Source organism: Nesoenas mayeri (genome assembly GCF_963082525.1).
Source record: "Nesoenas mayeri genome assembly, chromosome: 6".
NCBI lineage: Eukaryota > Metazoa > Chordata > Aves > Columbiformes > Columbidae > Nesoenas > Nesoenas mayeri.
The window spans coordinates 2,274,739-2,299,597 of record NC_137545.1 but is presented as its reverse complement, the minus strand read 5'-3'; the positions used below and the strand labels follow the sequence as shown (position 1 = coordinate 2,299,597).

At 48.5% G+C, this 24,859-nt stretch overlaps 2 protein-coding genes across 2 annotated transcripts; one reads left to right on the top strand and one right to left on the bottom strand.

Moving 5' to 3' along the window:
* Positions 1-11,940: 11,940 nt before the first annotated feature.
* LOC308041711 (olfactory receptor 14I1-like) lies at positions 11,941-12,724 on the bottom strand (the record flags this gene model as incomplete). Its single annotated transcript, XM_080346615.1, is given in 3 exon segments — positions 11,941-12,081; positions 12,083-12,178; positions 12,413-12,724. Coding segments are annotated over 3 exon segments (549 nt in total).
* Positions 12,725-23,392: 10,668 nt separating this feature from the next.
* On the top strand, positions 23,393-24,325 carry LOC308041710 (olfactory receptor 14A16-like; the record flags this gene model as incomplete). Its single annotated transcript, XM_080346614.1, has 1 exon — positions 23,393-24,325. One exon carries the CDS (start codon positions 23,393-23,395, stop codon positions 24,323-24,325), a length of 933 nt encoding a protein of 310 aa, XP_080202740.1.
* Between the last annotated feature and the right edge of the window lie 534 nt (positions 24,326-24,859).

Below are 24,859 nucleotides of genomic sequence, written 5' to 3'. Positions count from 1 at the left end.
CGCCTTGTATCACACGTGAGGTGTTTTTATAACCCAGTTCATTTACATGCAAGATAGGAGAGGACGGTTCATCTCCTCCTTCTGTTTGCTCTTCATGCTAATTAGGAAGACTCTTCTGGAAATAGGTCTGGGGTCTTCAAACTAGGGAAAGTTGACAGTACTCACCAGAACTGAGGTTTTTGCCTGTCAGGAGTAGCTCTTTGTTAGTGGCTACTTCTGGTGGTTGGCTGTCCAACAGAGGGTTCATCTCTATCCTCCCGATTAGGCCATGAGGCCTTTCACAGCAACACTGTTAATTGCCTTTATCTTACAAGGTGTCTGCCTCCACAGCCATCTATTGTTTTCTCCCTAAGTAACAAAAAGCAGACATTAAAGGCATAACATAGCCCTTTGTTCTGCTAAGGATGGGGGGAGCACTTCAAAGTTGTTAAAGAGGGTCTCTGGATCTGAAAACAATGCAACAATAACTACATTTCCTCCACCCCCTGCCACAGGCCCCGTTGCTGCTCAAACCCTGATGACAGGCACTGCAGATGGGCCAGAGGACAACCCCGTGCCAGTACCAGTTGCATCTGTACAAAAAAAGAAAGCTGAAAGTGAAAGTTGGCCCATTTAGTAAAGGATGATGAAAAAGCAGGACCACCACAAGAACGGGAGGAGGAAGAAGATGAGGTGGTAACCTCCCAATCTCTATGCCTGACTGAGCTGTGAGACATGCAAAAATATTTCAGCCATCGTCCAGGAGAGCACATGATCATTGGTTTGCACAGTGATGGGATAATGGGGCCAATAACCTGGAATTGGAGGGTAGGGAAGCCAAGCAGCTTGGATGTCTGTCTAGGGAAGGAGGTATTGACAAAGCAATTGGAAAAGTGGCACAAGGGCTCAGCCTCTGGAGTCCACTCCTGTTGGGCATAAAGGAAAGGCGTCCCTTCAAGGAAGAATTTAACCATCCTCTACTAATGGCTTTGAGGGAGCACAGGCAACCAGGAATGCAGCAAACAGAGCCAGCAAACAAGGCTGAGGCAGTTAGCATGTCAGTTCATGTGGAAGGGCAAGCGGCAAGGGTGAGTGGGGAGGATCCTATCATTTCAAGCGGAGACTAGAACCTGCTAGCAAGAAGCTAAGTACACCAGGAGGCACAGTATCCACCCAGAGAAGAGCCGTACCTTCAGTGGCCCTCACAGTCCCTCTGTTTGCGAGAACTGATGTAGCCACTGAAACTGAGTTTGGGAGGGAAGATGCAGCTGTCCAGCTGTATATACCTGTATAAAACAGGTATGAAGCCCTGGAATTGGATGGGCAAGCAGCTGATGCTGCTGGAGAAGACTCTTCTGGAAAGGAGGCGTCCTCTAAGCAATCCAGGCCCCACATGAAAACACTGTAAACCCATTAAAACCTCACATGTAAAGAGAAAAAGAAAGTTAATTGTCATAGGCAACTCCCTTCTGAAGGGATCAGAAGGCCTGATATCCTGACCCAACTCAACCCACATGGAAGTCACTACCTCCTTGGGTCCAGGGTAAAGAGATGTGACTCAACAACTCACCAGGCTGGTAAGGTGCTCTGACTATTACCTGCTATTGGTTTTTAATGTTGGCAGGGAAGAAATAGTAGTAGTATTAGGCAAATAAAAATTTATTTCAGAGTTTTGAGGTGGCTGGTCAATTGCTCATGTGCTTAAGCGCTTTTCTCCTCCATCCCTTCAGTAGCAGGCAGGAATACAGAATGGAACAGGCAGGCTCAACTGTTCAACACATGACTAAGTGACTGGTGTGATCGATGGAAGTTCAGGTTTTTCAACCATGGGATAGTCAGTCCTTTGCCAGATCTTCTGATACTCAATGGAATGCACCTCTCACAGAGGAAGAAAAGGGTCTTTGCTCAGGAGTTAACAGGACTGATTGTCAGGGCTTTAAACTCAATTGGAAGGGGGAAGGGGGCAGTACCAGGCCAGTCAGTGATGAGCAGCGGGATGGACACCAAAACTTGAGGAGGTGCTTGGCAGCGATACTTCTCAGACTGCGCCATGGGGTGAAGGGCACAACCAACCACACTTGAAGTGTTTCTACACTAACGTGTGCAGCATGAGGAACAAGTAAGATGAACTAGAAGCCTTGACCCGGTCCCAGGGATATGATATAATTGGCGTTAATGAAACCTGGTGGTATGAATCCTGTGATTGGTGCACCATGATGGATGCTACAGGCTATTCAGAAGAGATAGGCAGGGCAGGAGAGGTGGGGGGCAACACCGCATGTAGCTGAGAGGCTGGAGCGCATGGAGCTGGCAGTTGGTGATGGCAAAGTTGAGAGCTTCTGGGTAAGGACTGAGGGTCAGACAAATAAAGTGCATGTCATCGTGGGTATCTGCTATAGGCCATCCAGCCAGGATGGTGACACTGATAAGTTATTCTTCAAGGAACTAACTGAAGCCTCCAAATAACCTGTCCTTGTCCTTATGGGGGACTTCAACTTGCCAGATGTCAACTGGGAATATCACACAGCTGGCACTAACAGGTCCAGAAGATTCCTAAAGCATCTGGATGATAACTTCTTGGTGCAGGTACTAAGGGAACCGACCAGGAAAGGTCAGTGGCGACTGGTGGCTTCCTTGGCCGCAGCGACCACGGAGCAGCCAGGTTCAAAATCTTTGCTAACGGGAGGAAAACTGCCAGCAAGACCTTAACAGTAGATATGAGGAGAGCAGACTTCAGGCTGCTCAGAGAACTACGTAGTAAGATTCCCTGGGAAGAAGCTTTTGAAGGTGCTGGGGTCCATCAGTGTCGGTCACTTTTAAAGTACCACCTACCAAAAGCACAGGACCAGGCAATTCCAAAATGCCAAAAATCTAGCAGGCAAGGCAAAGCCAGATTGGATGAGCAGGGATCTTCTTCTTGAAATACAGTGAAAAAATAAATTACATGGTCAGTGGAAGCAAGGTCACACAATGTGGGAGGGCTACAGAGATGCTGCTCACCACTGCAGGGAGGAAATGTGTGCTGCCAAAGCTCAATTAGAATTGAAGCTGGCCAGTACTGTGAAGGACAATAAAAAAGGCTTTTTAAAATATGTCAATGGCAAAAGGCAAACTAGAAATAACATTGGCCCATTACTTGATGAGCATGCTCACCTTATTAACAGAGACATGGAGAAAGCCGAGAAGTTTAATGCTTTCTTTTCCTTGGTCTTCAATGCTGAAGATTGACTTGGGGGCCCTTGTAGCTCTGGGTTAGAAAAACATGGCTCCAAGAATTATAAACTCCCAATCAATCATGAACTTGTACAGGATTTGCTACCCCAGTTAGATACCTACAAATTGATGGTGCCTGATGGGATTAATCTAAGGTTGCTTAAAGAGCTGACTGACTGCTTTGTCCTTCAGGACTGCATCCTAAGGGACTCTGCCAAACAGCCTCCTAAACAGATCAAAGTCTGCCCTTTGGAAATCTGAAGTAGCAGTTCTGCTGACCGCCCTCCTTACTTCTCCAAGAATAGAAAGCTAGATCATTTCATGATTGCTAAGCCCAAGTTGACATGTGACCAACACATTACCCATGAGTTCTGTTCTATTCATAAACAACAGGTCCAGTGGGGCTCCTTTCCTGGTAGGCTCACTGAACAGCTGTGTCAGAAATTCACAGAATCACACAATGTCAGAGATTGGAAAGGATCTCAAAAGATCATCTACTCCAATCCCCCTACCGGAGAAGGAACACCCAGATGAGGTTACACAGGAAGGCGTCCAGGCGGGTTTGAATGTCTCCAGAGTAGAAGACTCTACAACCTCCCTGGGCAGCCTGTTCCAGGCTCTGACACGCTCACTGGGAAGAATTTTCTTCTCATATTTAAGTGGAACCTCTTGTGTTCCACTTTGCACCCATTACCCCTTGTCCTACCATGGGTTGTCACCGAGAAGAGCCTGGTTCCATCCTCATAACATTCACCCTTCATATATTTGTAAACATTAATGAGGTCACCCCGCAGTCTCCTCTTCTCCAAGGTCCAGAGCCCCAGCTCCCTCAGCCTTTCCTCACACGGGAGATGCTCCCCTCCTTTCAGCATATTTGTTGCCCTGTGCTGGACTCTCTTCAGCAGTTCCCTGTATTTCTTGAACTGAGGGGCCCAGAACTGGACACGATATTCCAGGTGTGGTCTCACCAGAGCAGAACAGAGGGACAGGAGTACCTCTCTGACCTACTGACCACAACCCTTCTAATCCACCCCAGGTACCATTGGCCTTCCTGGCCACAAGGGCCAGTGCTGGCTTGTGGTCATCCTGCTGTCCACCAGGACCCCCAGGTCCCTTTTCCCTATGCTGCTCTCTAACAGGTTGTTCCCCAACTTATACTGGAACCTGGGGTTGTTCCTGCCCAGATGCAATACTCTACACTTGCCCTTGTTATATTTCATTCAATTATTCCCCGCCCAACTCTCCAGCCTGTCCAGGTCTCTGATGGCAGCACAGCCTCTGGCGTGTCAGTCACTCCTCTCAGTTTGGTGTCATCAGCAAACTTGCTGACAGTCACTCTATTTCCTCATCCAAGTCATTGATTAATATATTGAAGAGTACTGGTCCCAGTACTGCCCCCTGAGGCACTACAGGGCTCCAACTGGACTCTGCCCCATTGACCACGACTGTCTGGCTTCCTCCCTTCAGCCAGTTCGCAGTCACCTCACTACCCGGTCATCCAGACCGCACTCCCTCAGTTTAGCTGTAAGGATGCTGTAGGAGACTGTGTCAAATGCCTTACTGAAGTCAAGGTAGACCATGTCCTCTGCTCTGTCATCATCCATCCATCTTGTTATGTCCTCATAAAAGTCAATGAGGTTGGTCAAGCATGACTTCCCCTTGGTGAAGACATGTTGACTGCCCCTAATGACCCTCTTATCCCTGATATGCCTTGATATGGCACCAAGGATAAGTCGTTCCATCAGTTTCCCAGGGATGGAGGTGAGGCTGACTGGTCTGTAGTTACCTGGGTCCTCCTTCTTGCCCTTTTTGAAGGCTGTCTTCCATACACTGCAGGAGCCTCCTAGACTGCTTCCTCTCTGCTGTGTTGTCTTTCCAGCAGACATCTGGTAGGCTGAAGTCCCCCACAAGAACAAGGGCTAGCAATCAGGAGATTTCTCCCAGCTACCTGCGAAATATTTCATTTGCTTCTTTGTCCTGGTTGGGTGGTCTGTAACAGATTTACTCTGCCTTTAGGCATAAAAATATAATAGGATTGTTTAGGGGCATCTGACCTTGTTTGTGTCTTAATCTCACTCTTGGAATCGTTTTTGAACCTTCCTGAGTCAGAAATTTGACTGGGACCCCACACCATCCAGATGTGAGAGTCATTCCACCATGTTTCCGTGACAGCAACTACATGGTAGTTTTTGTGCTGCACAATGCCGTCCAGCTTCTCCTGTTTGTTGCCCATGCTGCCTGCATTCATATAGATGCACTTCAGCTGGACCATTGATCCCACCACCTTTTTTCTGGGGAGAAGTCCTGATTACTTTTTGGCCATCCTCAGGTGCTTCCACATTTTCTAACACATAAATAACCCTTGTATCTCTTCTATTGCACAGTTCTCCGTCCCCTTACCTTTACTGGGACTGCAGACCGAAGGGCCTCTTTAGCATCCCTTCTTTCAAATTCTGGCATCCGACTCTTGGGTTTGCCTCTGCCACAGGGTTTTCTCCCCTTCCCCCTTCAAATCTAGTTTAAAGCACTTTCAATGAGCCCTACTAACTCCTACCCCAGAATCCTTTTCCCCATTTGAGACAGGTGAGTCCCATTTGTCACCAGCAAGTCACATGCCATGTAAACCAACCCATGATCAAAAAACCCAGAATTCTGTTGGTGACACCAGTCCCACAGCCAGGTCTGGCTGTATCTGCTCAGTCTTCCCATATCTTTCCTCATCACATCCTGTAAATGGGAGGACAGAGGAAAATTCTACTTTTGCTCCTGATGGCTTAACCAGTTGTCCCATGGTCCTCAAGTCCCTCTGCAGTTCCCACTGCAGTCTCATCACTGCCTACCTGAAAAAAGTAGTAGTGGATAATTATCTGAGGGCCTTATCAGGGCAGGAAGATTTCACTTTTCTAACTTGTGCTCCACGGAGGCAGCAGACTTCCCTAAGTGGGTCTCATTTGCGTATTGAGCCTTCTGTTCCCTTCAGAAGGGAGTCTCCTATGACAATGACCTAATTTTTTTCTTTATAGCAGCCGTTTTTATGGAGGCTGCAGATCAGCTTATCCTCTGCAGCACCTCCAACTTAGTTGAAGTACCTTCCTCAACATTCAGTAAAAGTGCGCGTAGATGGAGGAGGTGAGACAGAGAGGTGAGATAGTCTATGTGGTCTTTGCCTTAGACTTCACCAACAGTCTCTCAAGCCTTTAGCTCAAGGTAGGTCTCTGGAGAGCAGCCAATGGTGGACAGGAATCAAGTCTCAGGTTGCTTCAGCAAACTCAATCCTTACTTGTCCGTGGGAGCAGAGGGGCTGCATCCAAGGGTACTGAGAGAGCAAGATGATGTCACAGTGAGATCAGTCTGCACTGTTTAAGAGAAGTCACGGAGACTGGGGGAATTCCCTGGCAACTGGCAAAAAGCAAATGTTGCATGTACCTTTCAACAAGGCTCAGGGCATGACCTGGGGAGCTGAAGGCTGCTTAGCTTCACTTTGGATGAGGGACATATACCAAAGCATGTACTCTTGGATTGCATTTCTGGGTGTGTGAATGAGCAGGTGACTGGGTGAACACAGGTCAGATTATGCATGACCATCCTCACTGCTTCCTGAGATGAAAGGACCACATGTGTGGGTGAAGGGAGAGTAGTGGGTGTATTCAACCAGGACACCAGCAAGGCTTTTCACACCAGCCCCCAAAATATTCTCTTTTCAAGGACAAACAGGCTGGATGGCTGAGTCAAAGGGAACCCTTATGATATCCAAGAAGGGGAAATCCAAAGTCCCTGGGATGGATGAGCCCTTTGAAGTAACACAGCATAGGGACATCGTGGCTGGCTTACAGCTCTGCAGAAAAATTTCTCCATTCACAGTGTTGGGAAGAATGGACTTTTGGAACTGGACTGTAAAAATCTATATTTACATAGAGTGAAAGCAGTGCCAACTTGCTTGTCCACATCTATGGCCCATGACAAAAATAATGAGAATTTATAGATCAGCTTCTAAGTTTTGAAAATGAAGACTTCTTACACCGTTATTACACAGAGATCTTTTCTGTATATGTTTCAACTTTAGCCTAACATCTTCATTCAGAGGTTGATGCAGTCACCCACACAGAGATGGCCACCGCCTCCAAGATACACAGAGGGAGCTGAAGCCCTTATGTGGGACAGGGAAATGTGACCCAGGAACTACAGGAGACTTTCTGAGGCAGGAGCTGGTGGCAGGCAGAGAAGGCTAAGACATCTTGAACGAGACAACTGATTTCCCTCTCTTGACTAGACAAGGAAACCTGGGCAATTGCACCCAGGGTGTCCAACACCGCTCTTATCCCTCTCTTCGCCTATAATAGAGTCATACATAATTTGCTGGGAATGAGAGAACCAGAAGATGTCCCTTGTACCCAGATATATTGGGATTTGAGCAATTTTAATGTCCAAAAAAAAAGAGCATTTAATTTCAGTTTGTCTGCTTCCCTTGGTGATTCAAGGGAGCTGTGACTTCAGTGTGTGACTCTCTGTGTGCAAAGAGCAAATCTGGACAAACAGGTGCAAGTAGGCTGTGCTCTGAGGGGTTTTGGCATCTGTGCTTGACATGAAAATGTGTTTTCTGCTGGTGTAAGATTTTTCCACTGTTGGAACTGGAATTCAAAGGAAATAATGTGGACCTAATGCAGCTGAGGAATGGGCTTGATTTTCTCTGAACTAAACCTGTCTTTTAGATGTATTGGCAGTTAAGAAATGTCCTCCTGTGCCTGTGTGCAGCTGGTTCTCCAAGTAAAGCAAATGGGAATTGGTGCCTGCTGAGAAAAATCTCATGGGTCAACATAAAGGCATTTGTGGAGTGAGGGAAGGAAAAAACAAAGCAAAACAAAACAAAACACCAAACTAAAAAAAAAAAGAGGCAAAAAGCAAAGGCAACATGCAGAAGCAAAACATAAACAAAGGACATTTATTCTTTGCTTCCCATCAGCAGACCATGTCCAGCCACCTCCTGAGAGGCAATGATTCAGTACACGTAGCAGTAACTTTGGAAGATTAATGTCTCAATAACAAATGTCATCCCCTCTCTCTCCCCACTCCTTTCTCTTGGCTTTTGTTGCCGAGCATGATGTCATATGGTCGGAATATCCATTTGGTCAACTGAGGTAAGTTGTCCCACCTATGTCTCCTCCCAAACACCTGCCCACCCCAAGCTGACAGCTTTTGGGGACTTGGAGAGACAACTAAACACAGCACAATGATGTTCAGGGGTGTCTTGCAACATACGTTATTTAGGATTCCATTACTCTTTTCCTTGGAGAGCTCTTTCAAGTCAGAATACACAGAGGAAGAAGAATAAACAGAGAGGCAGAAGCAGAGATATAAAATGCCCCAGTGTAAATACAGCACAAGGAATGTTTCTCCTCTCAAACCCTTGGTAGGAAATCTATTAGATAAATTTGATGAAACCAGCTTAGTTTTATCTGCTCACACACTGCACCACAAGGGGGGTGATGGCTGGGTACGATGTCATGCGGTCAGTTGTGTCTCAGGAACTCATAGTCCAGTAGGAAGCCAATGGCTCTGGAAGGGACTGTGAGGTCACTTCTGCCTCTGGAAAGGACAGACCTACAGCAGGAACAAGGGACTGTGAGGTCACACATATGAGACAAGCAATAGAGCCCAAGCAGCTGGGTTTATGAAAGGCAGGTCCTGCTTGACCAACCTGATCTCCTTCTATGACAGGGTGACCGGCTTAGCAGATGAGGGAAAGGCTGTTGTGGGGGAGTGAATCCATCATGCAGGTTGTGGATGTTGTGTACTTGAACTTCAGTAAAGCCTTTGACACCATATCCCACAGCATCTCCTAGAGAAGCTGCAGCTCATGGCCTGGACGGTGTATCTGCAATGGATAAAGAACTGGCTGGATGTCTGGGCCCAAAAAGTTGTGGTGAACGGAACCAAATCCAGTTGGTGGCCAGTCACGAGTGGTGTTCCCCAGGGTTTGGTATTGGGGTCAGTTCTGTTTAATCTCTTTACCAATGATCTGGATGAAGGGACTGAGTGCACCCTCAGTGAGTTTGCAGATGCAACAGACTACCCAGTGAGGTGGTAAAGTCACCATCCCTGAAGGTGCTTAAAAGATGTGTAGATGAGGTTCTTAGGGACATGGTTTAGTGCCAGATTTAGGTTACGGTGGGACTCTGATTTTAAGCATCTCTTCCAACCACAGTTATTCTATGATAAGTCATTTTTTATATTTTCTTTCTCAGAGGACCATGCAATCTCCCTCGGAACCGTGACTTTTCTGAGGTGTTTGAGAGATGTCTCACAGTGACACCAGCCAGTTCCACCAGCACCTTACTGTCCCTTCCCACACCAAAAGTTTTCTCCATATCCCAAACTTCCAGGAGAGTTTCTGGGACACAGCGAATGCTGTCCAGGTCCTCTGGGCCTGTTCAGAAGAGAACAGCAGGCCAACATGTTGATGGGCTCTCTGTGCACCTCCAAGCTTTACTGACCAATTTTCTCTGTGCTCCACTTCTTCCCAACCTTTCTGGTCCTTAAGCTGTGTATGAGGGGATTGAGCAGGGATGTGAGGATGGTGTAGAAAAAAAGGCTTTGTCAAACTGTCTTGGGAAGGCTGTTCTGGGCATCCCACAGTGAAGGATGAGATGGCTGTAGAAAACAGTGGCATTGGTGAGAGGAGGTGGTGGAGAAGGCCTTATGCCTGTCTACACTGGGGTAGTGATACATTCATGGGATGCCCATGTGAACAGGAAGGGGAGAATCGGCTCTAAAATGTAAACAATGCATGCAGGAGTTGTAGAAAGAGTCCTAACATGTCTGTGAGCAGAGGTGATGCTGTCATCAGCCACGAAGCTGGGCAGCAACTGGGCCTGGGTGGTGCAGCTGTAGCAGGTCTCCAGGGAGGACACAAGGACCTTGGTTCAAGGAAGCACATTGTAGTGCTACATTTAGGTGATTTCTCAGGGAAGTTACTCTCAACATGAAGTGACCTGTCCCACAGGCCTCCATGGCCTCTGCAGCAACAGCTGATGGCATTTGTGCTTATTATAGTACATGTTCCCACACACAGGATGTGCATGCTCACATCTCATCTGAGTGCACACCTGGACTTCTGACCTAGTGTCCTTCCATATAGGTCTCCCAGCTGTGGTGAGAGGACAGTGATCAAAATGGTGGTTCCAAGAAAGAACAGCCCCAAGCTGGTACCCAGCAGTATGACAGACTATTTCCATGTCTCTCTTGCACACACACTGTGCCCTGCTCTTCTCCTGGGACATCCCTTCTCCCCACAGAGTGCACCTGCACTGGCCTGGCCAGCCATTCCTGCATCCTCTCCCCATGTTCCCCACAGCCCCGAAGTTGGGGATTTTGCTCTGTAGCTCAAGTGGGCTGTGGTGTGTGGACTGTTGTGACTCTGCAGGGTCATACTGGTCAGGCTGGGAGGCAGACCCAATTGATGGTGGCCACTGCCACTGACCACCTCCACTCAAGCTGGCTATGGAGGGTGCTCAGAGTGACTCAGACTTGTTCACCATCTGCATGGGTGCTGGCTACCAACAAGCAACACCTGAACCAGCCCTAAGTGTCACGAAAAGTGCACTGGGACCCTGATGTCATCACACTGAGCCCACAGAGGAAAAAGCAAAGCAACGAGCATCTTGAGAGTCTATTTCTTCGGCATGTTCTTTAGAACAACTTTGGAAGAACAGGCCTCCAAACAGACTCTGCACCATTAATCACAACCCTCTGGGCTCTGCCATCCAGCCAGTTCATGATCCATCTCACTGAGCACAAGGTCACAGAGCAGCCTCCTCTCTCCTGCACGTGCATGACTTTGATCCCTCCCACAAGCCCTGGCTCTGCACCACAACCCCTGGTGTGAGTCTTCACCCTGCATGGCCATGCAGCACGAGATACAGGCTGATGTTTTTCTCTCCCAGGTACTTTCCAGCCCATCCAAGCTCCCTCGAGTCTCTCCCACCTCCCCTGCCCTGTCTCCACCCCCGATGCCCTCTGCCCAACAAAGCCCAGTTTGGGCTGGTCCCATACCAGTGCCCATTGCAGGTGTTCTGGGCAGTCACCCCACAGCCTCTGCCCCTCTGAAGGGCACAGCAGCTCCTGGGAGTCAGAGAGGGGTCACCCCAGAGGTGGGTGAACATGCACAGCAATAGGAAAAGGAGGCACCTGTGTCCTTTGCTCTCCTCTCCAGCAGATCCTGAGAGGTCCACAGCCCCTCCATGTGATTGCCCAACACAAAATCCCTGGCCCTTGAGGTCCTCAAGAGCTCTTACTGCTCCAGGCACAGAGCAGCCTTCCCAAAGCTGGTGTTGCCAGGAAGGTGTTTTCATTTCCCATTCATCCCTGACACAATGAGGATGAATCTCAGAAAAAAAAAAAAGTTGGCACATGTTCATTTATTTCACTTAAATACGAGAGACTCCCCATTTACACAATGTCTTTTGGTCACACTAAATGGGTGGATAATTAAGGAGAAGGGGATGAATAGTGACATTTCATTCAAGAGAAAAACATCACAAGTGTTAAAAAAGGTAAAAAGTAAAGAAGGAAAGACAGACTTGGCCTGTCATGACCTACACCTTTGCGGGAGGAAACAGGCAGTCTATGGCTGTTGAAAACATCCGGTCATCAACTTCCTCAGAGCACTCTTGAGCTCCTTGTTCCTCATGCTGTAGATGAAAGGGTTCAGTGTTGAAAGTACCAGTGCATACAGTACTGCCACCACCAGATTCAGGAGGAGGTTTTCAGGTAGGTAAACGTGCCAGTGCTGACGAACAGGGAGACCACGGTCAGGTGAGGGAGGCATGTGGAAAAGGCTTTGTGCCGTCCCTGCTCAGAGGGGATCCTCAGCACAGCCCTGAAGATCTGCATTGTAGGACAGCACAATGAACACAAAACATCCCCAAAATAGAAAAGCACTTAAAGCAAGAAGTCCAGCTTCCCTGTGGTAGGAGTGGGAGCAGGAGAGCTTGAGTATCAGGAGGATTTCACAGAAGAACTGGTCCACAGCATTGCCCTTGCAGAGTGGCAGTGAAAATGTATTGGCCGTGTGCAGCAGAGCATTGAGAAACCCACTGGCCCAGGCAGCTGCTGCCATGTGGACACAAGCTCTGCTGCCCAGGAGGGTCCCGTAGTGCAGGGGTTTGCAGATGGCAACATAGCGGTTGTAGGACATGACTGTGAGGAGAAAATACTCTCCTACAATCAGGAAAAGGAAGAACTGTGCAACACATCCCATATAAGAAATGGCCCTGGTGTCCCAGAGGGAATTGGCCATGGATTTGGGGACAATGGTGGAGATACAGCCCAGGTCAAGGAGGGAGAGGTTGAGGAGGAAGAAGTACATGGGGGTGTGGAGGTGCTGGTCACAGGCTATGGTGGTGATGATGAGGCCGTTGCCCAGGAGGGCAGCCAGGTAGATGCCCAGGAAGAGCCAGAAGTGCAAGAGCTGCAGCTCCCGTGTGTCTGCGAATGGCAAGAGGAGGAACTGGGTGATGGAGCTGCTGTTGGACATTGGCTGTTTCTTGGCATGGGGACTCTGTACAATAAAGGAAATTACAACTTCAAATGAGAGCAGACTCCTCTAACCAAAGCCACTGATTTCTGTAGAAATCATCCCCAACTGAAATACATTTCCTTTCTCTGTTTTTTGCTGGCTGAGTGTGCTGAGGGGAGCAGGACCTTTGCCCGTGTGCTGCCAAGCAGCCAGCTTTGCTCTGCTGCAGTGGGGACATGGGAGCTGGTTTTTGACAGTTCTGACATTCCCAAGGAATGTCAGATATAATCCAGCTTTAATGGAAACGTTCTGTGTGTGCACTCATTACTTGAAAGGGTGTGGTCTCCACAGGAAATGTTTCACGTATCTTTGTGTGAACTTTTTCTGTATTTTTAACTTTCCACCATGACATCTGTGGAATGTGTTACTTATGGGTAGAAATAGGGATTTATATGACTGAAAATGGGAAGAATCTTGAGACAGGACAGGCGAAAGGGCTCAGCTCTCTGTAGCTCAGTGCAGAGTCAGGAGAGCAAAAGTGTCTGTCATGTTTTTTACTCATCTCCCCTGTGCTATCACTGGTGCTGTGTTGAAGATGTCTTTATATACAAATTGCTCTTTAAAAAAAACTCAAACAGCTGGACTCATACAGGAGCAGGGGAGCACTGTTTGAAAGGACAGACCTGAATACTCTTTGTCCCAGCCCAGAGGTGGAGATGTGATGGAGAGAGCAAGGTATGACCCATCACTGAGAGAAGCAAAGGACCCTGAGAGGACAGTGCAGAGCCCAAGGAAAGGCTCAGCACTCGTGGGATCCTACAGCAGACCTGAGCCTTTCTGGGGGCAGCTCGTGAGCCCAGCAGGACAGGCAGAGCAGAGTCAGGCTTCTGAAGATGGGATCTGCTAAAGGGACAGTCAGACCATTGTTCAGCAAACACCCAGAAGACAGAATGCAGCCTCCCCCCAGCTCACACAGTCCCTGTAAATCCTCCCTAAATTTGCAGCCATTCAAAGTTGCCTGACAAAAGCCCCTGGTCAGGGAGTCCTCATGACACATCCTGTGAGCTGTGGCTGTGCCAGCATCAGGAGATGCCTCCAGGAACTGCAGCTGCGTTGCCCAGCAACCAGAGACTTACCATGTCAAGGGCTGTGCAGATTTCACTTCCAGTGAACTCTCAATCATCCTTCAACTCCCAGCTGGCCTCTACCTTCTCTCTGCCTGGCTCCTCTGCCCTCGGTGCTGCAGGCAGAGCCCTCAGCCCTGCTGCGTGTGCAGAGGAGCTGCTCCTGGGCAGAGCTGTCTCTCGGCAGCGCTGCCGCTTCCATGAGCTCCCTCTGTGCCAGGAGCCCAGCCCAGCTCAGCAGCACAGGAGCAGCCCAAGGCACTTTAATGACCCCTCTGGTGTGTTTGGTTCCAAGACTATAGACAGTGATAGGAAGTTGAAGAAGCCTCTCAAGAAGTCAAAGTTGCAAACTCCAAAGTTTCTTGTAGTGTTAATGGACCCCACTGAGGGACATATCACTGACAAAGCTTGTGTGCTTGTTAAGGCAGAAAACTGGTGACAGTGAGGACAGGTAGGCAAAGGCAATGGGAAAGTGGCTCTGATGCTGTGTAACCAGCCCCTGGGGAGGCAGATCTTGTCCCTCAAACATTGCTCAGGGCTCTTCCTGGGGCAGTGGGATGTGGGGCTGTGCAATGCCAAGAGCAGAACTACGGTACAATATCTCCCAGGCTTACAGGTTGTGACGAGCAGGCAATGGAGTACTGGTGCTATAGTGGTGTCTCATAGACATCAACTGCTCAGAGAACAGCCACAGCCCAGGAGGCAAAGGCCTTGGCTGTGTTGGGGGCTTTCAGCCTCGCCAGTGCCTCCAGCTTTCTCCACCACTGGATGCGATACAGTGTTGACCTCCACCCTGCTTACCAACCTGGTTGCACCTGAGCATCTTCCCACCCTTACCGATATCTCTCCATCCTAACAGACTGTTCATTGAAATGCAAAGCTTTGGCTAATCCAGACTCTTTGTAAGTGGCCTCTTGTACCACAAAACTGCACTTGGAGTGGCATTTGTTTCTCCTTTTGTCAAATCTCAGCCACCCCATCTGCACTTTGTGGCTTTTTTTCTTTCCAAATTTTTCTTACTCAATTTTGAAAAAAGCTCCATCATCTCTGAAACTACACTTCAAGCAGTCTCAGGCTACTCCTATACTGCCCTGAGCCTCTGTGCCACTGAGAAAGAAGAGCAAATAAGTCCAGGTCTCTCAGTCCCTCTACACAGGGCATCTGCTGAAGGCCCCAAGCTCCAGATCTCCTCTGGGCACTCTCCAGCTCCTCTCATCTCCATCAAAATAAGGAGCCAATAACTGTGACAAACCTATGTGTGTGGGTCCCTGCCAGTGACCAGTGCTGTGCGAAGAGGCATAATATCTCCTCTGGGTGAACATGCTCAACGTAATGCAGCCCGGTATGCAGGTGGTCTTGTTCATGGTCAGCGTAAATCACTGGCTTCTGTGGTATCTCCAATAGTTCCCAGGCTCTTCTCCTCAGAGTCACTCCTCAGCACTCAAAGTCACACAGACTCAGGTCCCAGCTGGACCTGATGTGCAGGTCTTTTATTCCTCTTGAAGCCAGACTGGCCAATTATCCTTGTAAAGTTTGAGAGGTTTCTGTTGGCCAAACCCCTGAGTATCTCAAGGCCTCTCTGGATTCAAACTCCATTTGCTCATCTGCTAATATCTGCATGCAGGTGGCTCACCCTGACTGTGGTGTGGTCTCACAAGATAACAACATGAGGAGTTGAAGGTCTCTGCAAACTCAGGCAGGATTTACCATGAACACAATCTCCAAGACACCAAAGGAGGGTACAAAGCAAGCAAAAGCAGAGTCAGCAGAGAAAGGATAAATGAAGGTTGGGCTGTTCGTATGCAAGGCTATATTAGTGGAAAATGTACGCATATATAGACACACAGAAAATGTGGATGCCTGCAGGGGCTGGTCATAGACCCTTTGTCTGTGCAGGAGCTGGCCCCAGGATCCCCTCATCTCCCCATTTCCCCCCCACACAGACAAACTCACACATGCAGATGTCTGTCTGCAGCACAGCAACACAGAACCATTGAGGCCAGAAGGCAGCCAGCTTCCGCCTTCTCTGTGCTTCCTTTTCATGGCTGTATTTTGGAAAGAGCTCTTTTCAGTTACTCCTTTGTCAAGCATTTCCATGCCTTTCTCCTGCCACATTTTCTTAACAATCTGCATGTGGGAGTAGAGCATTCTGGAGGTTGAAGAGGAGATCCTTGACCATCAAACAGCACACTGCAGCCCTCCTCTCTGTAGGGCTGCATCCTATAGAAATCTTAGAGGCAGGTTGCCCAGCAGGCCAAAGCCTGCCTCAGGATCCTGCACTCTGCTTTCTCATCCCTGCCTGTTACATCTCTGACCAGTTCTTCCTTGTCTGGAAGTGTCAAGTCCCAAAGGACACCTCACTTCATTGACTCTTCTGTTTTTTTTCCACTCTGCTCCCACCAGAGAGTAGGTTTGTGGGCAGCGAGGGAACTTGCTAAAACCCCAGTGAGAATTGGATCCCAATGGACAGTGACCTGTGGAACAGTTCACACTGGAGTTACATCAGCTGAGGGGATGGTTGCCTTTGGATAAGTCCATGTCAGAACATGCACACCCCTGCAGGGACTGTGAGGAGTCACCCACACCAGAGCAGGGACAGATCTGAAGGGTTGTTGAGACAGCCCCAGGTCTCTTAACCTCTCCTCATATGCAAGATGCCCTTTATGGCCCTTTGCTGGACTCTCTCCAGTTGCTCCAAATCTCTCTTGTCTGTGGTACAGACCCCTCACTCACACACACATGTACTGTGTGTGGCCCCAGACATGCAGCCCATCCTGGAACTTGTCTTGGATTCTTGCTCTTCCCAGGTTCCTTTGTTCTAGAGACACCCATGTCATGGAGTGTCTTTCAACCATATGTGCACACACCAGACACACAAACATGCACAGAGAAACATGTCTCCCAGTCACCCCTCAGACCCCATAGCCTTTCCAGCACCTGCAAGGACTCCCCTGGTCCCTCTGCAGCCAGCTCCTCCCATCGTGTCCTCATCAGAGACCCTCACACAGCCTTGGCTTCTAGGTCACTTCACCTACATTCCAGCTGATCCGGCTTAATCTTCACCTCTGATGGCACATCTAATATCCCAGAGCCCACTTGATCATTAATGTCTTCAGTGATAATAATCTGTATTCTGTTTTCTTTCCTTTTTTTCCAACCTTTAACTTTTTAATAATCTTCCCAGATGCTTTCTGTCACAGCCACCCCTAATGCACCCTCTCACTAAACAGAACATGAATCAAAATAAAAATTCTCCCACTACCTCTACGTGCCGAGGAACTAACTGTAACCACAACCCTGACTTGACTTCAGGCTGTTGTATCACTGAGGTACCAAAAATTCTCTGGGATCGGTGGGACAACTTCTCTCCAGATCATTAAAAGTTATGTTCATGCGTTGTTTAAGTCTGAACTGCTTCTTTTCAGTGGTTGGTTGGTTGGTTGGGTTTTTGGTTGTTGTTTGGGTTTGAGATTTTTTGTTTGATTGGTTTTGTTTGTGTTGTTTTTTTTCCTGGGGGGGTGGGGGATGTCATAAATGGAGATTTTTAGGAGCTTTCTGAATAACTCCTCTTTTTGTAAGATTTTTGGTGCTTGAAGGCATCTCATCTTTATTGTTTATAAAGATGTCTACTCTTCTTCTTTTTCTTTGTTTTTTTTCACCCACTTGGAGATGATGATTTCAGGGCTCCTGTTTCTACTTTTTGGGGACAGCCTGCACTAACAGTCATCATTTTCTCAGCTCAGATTTCTTTAACTTCAGTGTTCAGTTTGTCCTCGTTTTGTTATACTTTTAGCATCTTCTCTATCTGCGTTTACTCTTTGAGAGTCACCCATCTCACCTGTATCAGATATAACTGGCCCTTCAAGGATTAGTCATTCTATTGAGGGAGGGGTCAGTATCCAGTGGAACACCGGGAAGTCTCTTATTTCCCTAGTTAACTCTTGTATGTACTATACTGAAAAAATTAAAAATTATTATATTTGAGTAAATTCAAGAATTGTTAAATGCTGCCAGTTCTTTTCACCTCTTTCTAGTCCCTTTTTTCTGTTCTTACTGTTCATTTCAGCTTCCATAGGACCATAGAATGGTTTAGGTTGGAAGGGACCTTCAGAGCCCATCTAGTCCAGCCCCTGCCATGAGCAGGGACATCTTCACCCAGCTCAGGTTGCTCAGAGCCCCATCCAGCCTGGCCTGGGATGTTTCCAGGGATGTGGCATCTACCACCTCTCTGGGTAACCTGGGCCAGCATTCTGCCACCATCAGTGGAAAAAATTTCTTCCTCATGCCCAGCCTGAATCTCCCTCCTTTAGTTTAAAATCACCACCCCTTGTCCTATCACAGCAGGCCCTGCTAAAAAGTCTGTCCCCATCTTTCTTATTAACCCCTTTTAAGTACAGAAAGGCTGCAATAAGGTGTCACCAGAGCCTTCTCTTCTCCAGGCTGAACACCCCGACTCTCTCAGCCTGTCCTCACAGCAGAGCTGTTCCATCCCTCTGATCAATTTTGTGGCCTCCTCTGGCCCCTCTCCAACAGGTCCATGTCTGCCCTGTGCTGAGGACCCCGAGCTGGATGCCGTACTCCAGGTGGAGTCCCACCAGAGTGGAACAGAGAGGCAGAATCGCCTCCCTTGACCTGCTGTCCATGCTGCTGGTGGTGCAGCCCAAGATACAATTGGCCTTCTGGGCTGCAACAGCACATTGCTGGCTCATGTCAAATCTTTCATCCAGCAGTACCCCCAAGTCCTTCTTGGCAGGACTGCTCTCCATCCCTTCATCCCCCAGCCTGTACCGATACTGGGCATTGCCCTGACCCAAGTGCAGGACCTTGCACTTGGCCTAGTTGAAACTCAAGTTATTCACATGGACCCACTACATGAGCTTGTCCAGGTCCCTCTGGATGACATCCCGACCCTCAGGTGTGTCAGCTGCACCACTCAGCTTGGTGTCATTCATAAACTTTCTAAGGGTGCACCCAATCCCTCTGTCCATGTCATTGATGAAGATATTAAACAGCACTGGTCCCAGTACGGACCCCTGAGGGACACCACTTGTCAACAGTGTCCATCCAGACATTGTGCCATTGACCATTACTCCTGGGCTGTGACCATCCAGCCCGTTCCTCATCCACTGAACAGTCTACCCACCAAATCCACACCTCTCCAATTTAGAGAGAAGGCTGTTTATGGGGGACTGTGTCAAAGGCTTAACAAAAGTCCAGATAGACAACATCTGTAGCCCTTCCTTTGTACACTGATGTAGTTACTCCATCATTGAAGGCCCCTAGGATGGTCAGACAGGACTTGCCCTTGGTGAACCCATGCTGGATGTGTCAAATCACCTCCCTGTCCTCCATGTGCCTTAGCACAGCTTCTTACTCTTTACGTCTCTTAGACATGAACCATTGTTCAAGTCTGGAACTAAGTTTAGATCCAGCTGCACCCATACTCCTCACTGAGAAGGAGTTTAGAAAGCAAGGGGGTCCATTCTGAACCTTGTGACTCAATGGGAGGGCCTCCTTCTATTCTTTCACGTCTCCTGTCCCCACAGAAATCACTCTGAAACAACTCTCATCCTATTCTGTTTGACACATTTCCTCCATGCAGTAAGTAATAGAGTGAACCTTGCCATCAAACTCTGTTAACATGCATTTTTCTTTAAGTGTCCTAAATACTGCTCTGCAGCAAGCAGGACCCTAAACCACTCAGCCGTGCAACTTCTCACAGGGAAACCTGAGCACCAATCCTGACCAGAAGACCATTGTACCTCAAGCAGTAACTGCTGTGCTGTGCTGCATGTACAGCGTGTCCTTCATGCCTGTGCTGGACTGCAGGAATCCCTTGGCCACATGACAACCTCAGCAGCATACTGTCACGCAAGAGTTGCAGGCAGGTCCTACTCTGTACCAGACATTATGCTTTCTGCATGGCCTTGCCTGGATCTACCAGTGCAGAAAGAAGATCTAATGAAAACATAATTTCTGTTGAGTGTAGAGATTATGAATAGAGTTGTTTCAAAGTAATAAAATCCTACAATAGCTTGAATGACCAAAACAGAAGACTGTCTTCTATGGATGGGGTCTACATTGTGTGCTGCATTTAGGTCAGAAGCTTGTTCAATGCTACACCTTCCAGGGTTTCCACCAACTGAAAGAACATAAGATTGCCCATGTGACACTTCTCTTACAGTGCTAGACCTAATGAACAACATTTTAAATTGTTATCTAATCTTTATTATCTTAAAAAGCTTATCTTGGTGCCTTTCAATTACTTTTCGAGTTTCAGTTGAGTTTTGATATGAACCATTGCTGCGCTTGGAGGATGCCGTCTTGAAGACAAGATATATCCAGGCCCACTGTTAAAGTATTTGGTCTTTTCATTGACTATATCAAGAGAATGAGTGAAGATCCCTGTGTGATGTGCTGCTTGTCTGTGCAATGTCTGCAGCTATAGAACAGAGACAGACCTTGCCTCTCTGATGACATCTGATGACTGATGTCTCTGACTGATTGTATCAGCCAACAGCAAACAGGCAGTAAATTCCACTCTGCAATGCTGTCTGGGGCAGTTGTGATGCACCTGCCCTGAGTAGGGTAGATTTCCTGGAGGTCTTGTGTGGTTCTTGTCAGCCTTGGCATCTCATGTCGTTGTATGGGCCTGGATTTGAACATGAAATTGAGTATTTGTCCTGAATTCAGTGAAGCAACGTGGAGATGAAGATGGGACAACTGCCAGTGTAGTCATTGGAGAGCTGGTAAATTCAGCTGCTGGACAAGAGAGAGACTGAGCTGTCCCTGTGGCACAGGACTATAATCAATCATTCATATGAATACCTCTATCAACTACCATGAACACAGTGAGAAGGACAAGGTTCTTTCAGCCTTTATTTGGACATCATCTGTCATTTCACTCGGCCAAAGGGATTCCCCACCAGGCTCATGTATGATCCCAGAGATGTTGCCCAGTCTCTATGGACTTCTCCATTAGATCTTGCAATTACCTGCATATAGCTTGCACCACCTGTGGCAGCTCCAGTGTAACCAGGTATTTGCATCTGAAGGTCTCACTCCTGCATTTTGTCTCCATTAATTATCATGGGAGTTGAGAAAAGAAGGTGACATGCCTATTTTATGTCTCTATTTTGTGCACAACTGAACAGATGTGAGAGAAATCCCACCTCCTGTGAGTTTCTGGCAGGCACAGGAGGGAGCTGATTCTCCTCCAAATGCTGGGAATGCAATGCAGGATGAGATGCCTCTACTGACTCAACTGAATCTCTGCCCTCAACAGGGATAAAGGAGATCCCTCCCTGTCACCCTCCAGCTGTCCTGTCTAATATAAGACAAAAAAAAAAGTGATATTTAGATGTAACATTGTCTCCGAAAGGGGAAATTACACTTCTGGAAAAGTCTGTCTCTCCCCAGATGAGGGGGAGGTAATATCAGTGATGACTTCTGCCAGTTTCACAGCAGGTTCCCTGGAGCCCCAGGGACACCTGGAGGGAGCCCAGAGAGGACAGAGGAAATGCCACCTTGTGCTGCTCCTGTGCTGCTGAGCTGGGCTGGGCTCCTGGCACAGAGGGAGCTCATGGAAGCGGCAGCGCTGCAGAGAGACAGCTCTGCCCAGGAGCAGCTCCTCTGCACACGCAGCAGGGCTGAGGGCTCTGCCTGGGTATCTCAGGGAGATGAGCAAGTCTAAGAGAGAGCTGAAAGGTGATCAGGATTGAGAGGATGACTGAAAGCTCACTTGAGAAGAAATCTTCACAGCCCTTGACACGGTAAACCTCTGGTTCAGTGACAATGCATCTGTGGCTCCTGGAGGCATCTTCTAAAGCTGGCACAGCCACAACTTGTGGGATCTGTAAGGAAGGGGCTCCTGTCAGGCAATTTTGAACAGTTATGAAGCCATTTGTGCAGTCAGGGGTGCCCAGGGCTGTCCTGCAGAGCAGGGTCCCTGCACCCCAGGGCTGTGCTGGGGCAGGAACTCTGCCACCTGCCAGGGTCAGCACTCAGCCTGCCCGGGGAGATCCCCACAGTGCTGTGGGGAGAAGCTGTGGGTGCAAGGAACAACCTCTAGCAGGGCAGGGTCCTGCTATCGAGAGGGTGCTGCATGGGTCAGGGCTGCTCACAGCTCTAGATCAGTGCACGACATTCCCAGGTGATGTTTAAAGAAGGGTAGCAAGGCAGGGGCTACCTGAAAGGGAAGGATGCTTTTCTTTCAGTCTGCTACTCTGGGTTTTCTGTGTGGGCAATGGGACATAGAATTAATGTCTCAATTCAAGAGAGGCACTGAAATTACAGATCTATTTCTTTTAGCAGTGAATAAACCTGGAAGTATCAGAAATGGACACACCATGGCTTACAGACAGCATCAGGATGACTTTTCCAGCCTCATCAGAGCTGCCCCTGGGCAGCGCCGGCTGCTGGGAGGGGTCTGCAGAGCAGAGCTGAGCACACAGCGGGTGGGATGGGGTCTGTGACACTGACAGCAGGAGACCTGGGGACACAGACACAGCTGCAGGCAGGGACAGCTCCCGGCAGCAGAGCAGGGGGTATTCAGGATCTCTTTTGGTCCTTCTCTGCAGATGATGCTAGGTGTTGTGTGCTGGGCAATGATTTGACTGTCCCTTTAGGACATCTCGCTTTCAGGAGCCTGACTCTGCTCTGCCTGTCCTGCTGGGCTCACGAGCTGCCCCAGAAAGGCTCAGGTCTGCTGTAGGATCCCAGCAGTGCTGAGCCTTTCCTTGGGGTCCACACTGTCCTTTCAGAATTCTTGGCTTCTCTCAGTGATGGGTCATACCCTGCTCTCTCCACCACATCTCTAACTCTGGGATGAAACAGAGGTTCTGGGATCTGCAAGCAGAGGTTTACAGAACTGCCTTTTCAAACAGGATTCCCCTGCTCCCATATTAGCCCAATTGTTTGGGTCTTTCCAGAGTTTATATTCTTTGTGATCAAATCTTCATGACAGCAGAAATGAAAGCACATGGCAGATCGGTAAAAGACTGATGGATGGTGAGGCTGTCCTGATTCTGCACTAAGCCACAGAGAACTGAGTCCTTTGGCCTGTCCTGTCTCAAGACTCTTTGAAGTTTCAGTCATAAAAATGAGAATTTCTAACCCTGAACTCCCACTCACCAGATGTGGTGGTGGGAAAAAAAAAAAAAAAAAAAAAAAAAAAAACACCGAAAAAATTTCTGTAAAGACATGCTAACCCTCTCTTCTGTAGGCCACACTCCTCAGAGTCATGAGTGCAAATACTCAACTTTTTCATTAACAGTGGATAATATTTGACATTTGCTGTGAATGTCAGAGCTGTCACAACCCAGCTCCTGTGTCCCCACTGCAGCAGAGCAGGGCTGGATGCTTGGCAGCACACGGGCAGAGGTTCTGCTCCTCACAGCACACTCAGCCAGCACAGACCAGAGAGAGGAAATGCATGTTATTTGGAGGGCTGGGGGGTGGTTTCTGTGAAAAATAGAGTGACTTTGGTAAGAAGATTGTATTCTAATTTTATGTTGTTCTTTCCTTTGTTTTTTAACAGACCCCCCATGCCCACAGCCAGCAAATGTCTAACAGCAGCTCCATCACCCAGTTCCTCCTCTTGCCATTCGCAGACACACGGGAGCTGCAGCTCTTGCACTTCTGGCTCTTCCTGGGCATCTACCTGGCTGCCCTCCTGGGCAACGGCCTCATCATCACCACCATAGCCTGTGACCAGCACCTCCACACCCCCATGTACTTCTTCCTCCTCAACCTCTCCCTCCTTGACCTGGGCTGTATCTCCACCATTGTCCCCAAATCCATGGCCAATTCCCTCTGGGACACCAGGGCCATTTCCTACGCAGGATGTGTGTCGCAGATCTTTTTTTTCCCCTACTTCACCACAGCAGAGTATTGTCTTCTCACAGTCATGGCCTATAACCGCTATGTTGCCATCTGCAAACCCCTGCACTACGGGACCCTCCTGAGCAACAGAGCTTGTGTGCACATGGCAGCAGCTGCCTGGGCCAGTGGGTTTCTCAACGCTCTGCTGCACACGGCCAATACATTTTCACTGCCACTCTGCAAGGGCAATGCCCTGGACCAGTTCTTCTGTGAAATCCCTCAAACTCTCAAGCTCTCCTCCTCACACTTCTACCTCAGGGAAGTCTGGGTTATTCTGGTCAGCCTCTTATTAATATTTGGATGTTTTGTTTTCATTGTGATGTCCTATGTGCAGATCTTCAGGGCCGTGCTGAGGATCCCCTCTGAGCAGGGATGGCACAAAGCCTTTTCCACGTGTCTCCCTCACCTGGCCGTGGTCTTCTTGCTTACCAGTACTGGTACATTTGCCCACCTGAAGCCCCCCTCCATTTCTTTCCCATCCCTGAATCTGGGGGTGTCTGTTGTGTACTCAGTGGTACCTCCCACGTTGAATCCCCTCATCTATAGCATGAGGAACAGGGAGCTCAGGGATGATCTGAGGAAGCTCATGACTGGATGTTTTCAGCAACCATAGACTGCTCCCCTCTGCATAGGGCTCCTAGTGTATGTCATGACAGGCCAAGTTTGTCTTTCCTTCTTTACATTTTTTTGCCTTTTTCCACTTGCACTGTTATTGTCTTCCAATAAATGTCACTGTTCATCCCTTCCCGCTTAATTATCCACCCATCTTGTGTGAACTAGTGACTTTGTGGAAATGGGAATACGTCATTGTATTTAAGTGAAATAAATGAACTGACAACACCATGTGTTTCTGGGCTCTTCCTGGGGATGTGGGGAGTCCGATGCTACTGAAGGATGATGGTGTGACCTCCTGGTCTCCCGGGGACATGGGTGTAAAGAGGCAATGAGGGTCCATGCCCATGATGATGATGTGTCTCCTTTTAGGCCTTAGTTGGAGGCACATGAGCTATAGCTAAGGGGACAAGGACTTTGGGGCTTTCAGGGACATCCAGCCTTACCAGCATCCTTGGCCATCTTCGCTGCAGGCCATTCTACACTGACCCAGGCCTGTGGCTGTTCCCTTGCAGGCTGCAGGCTGCAGACACCC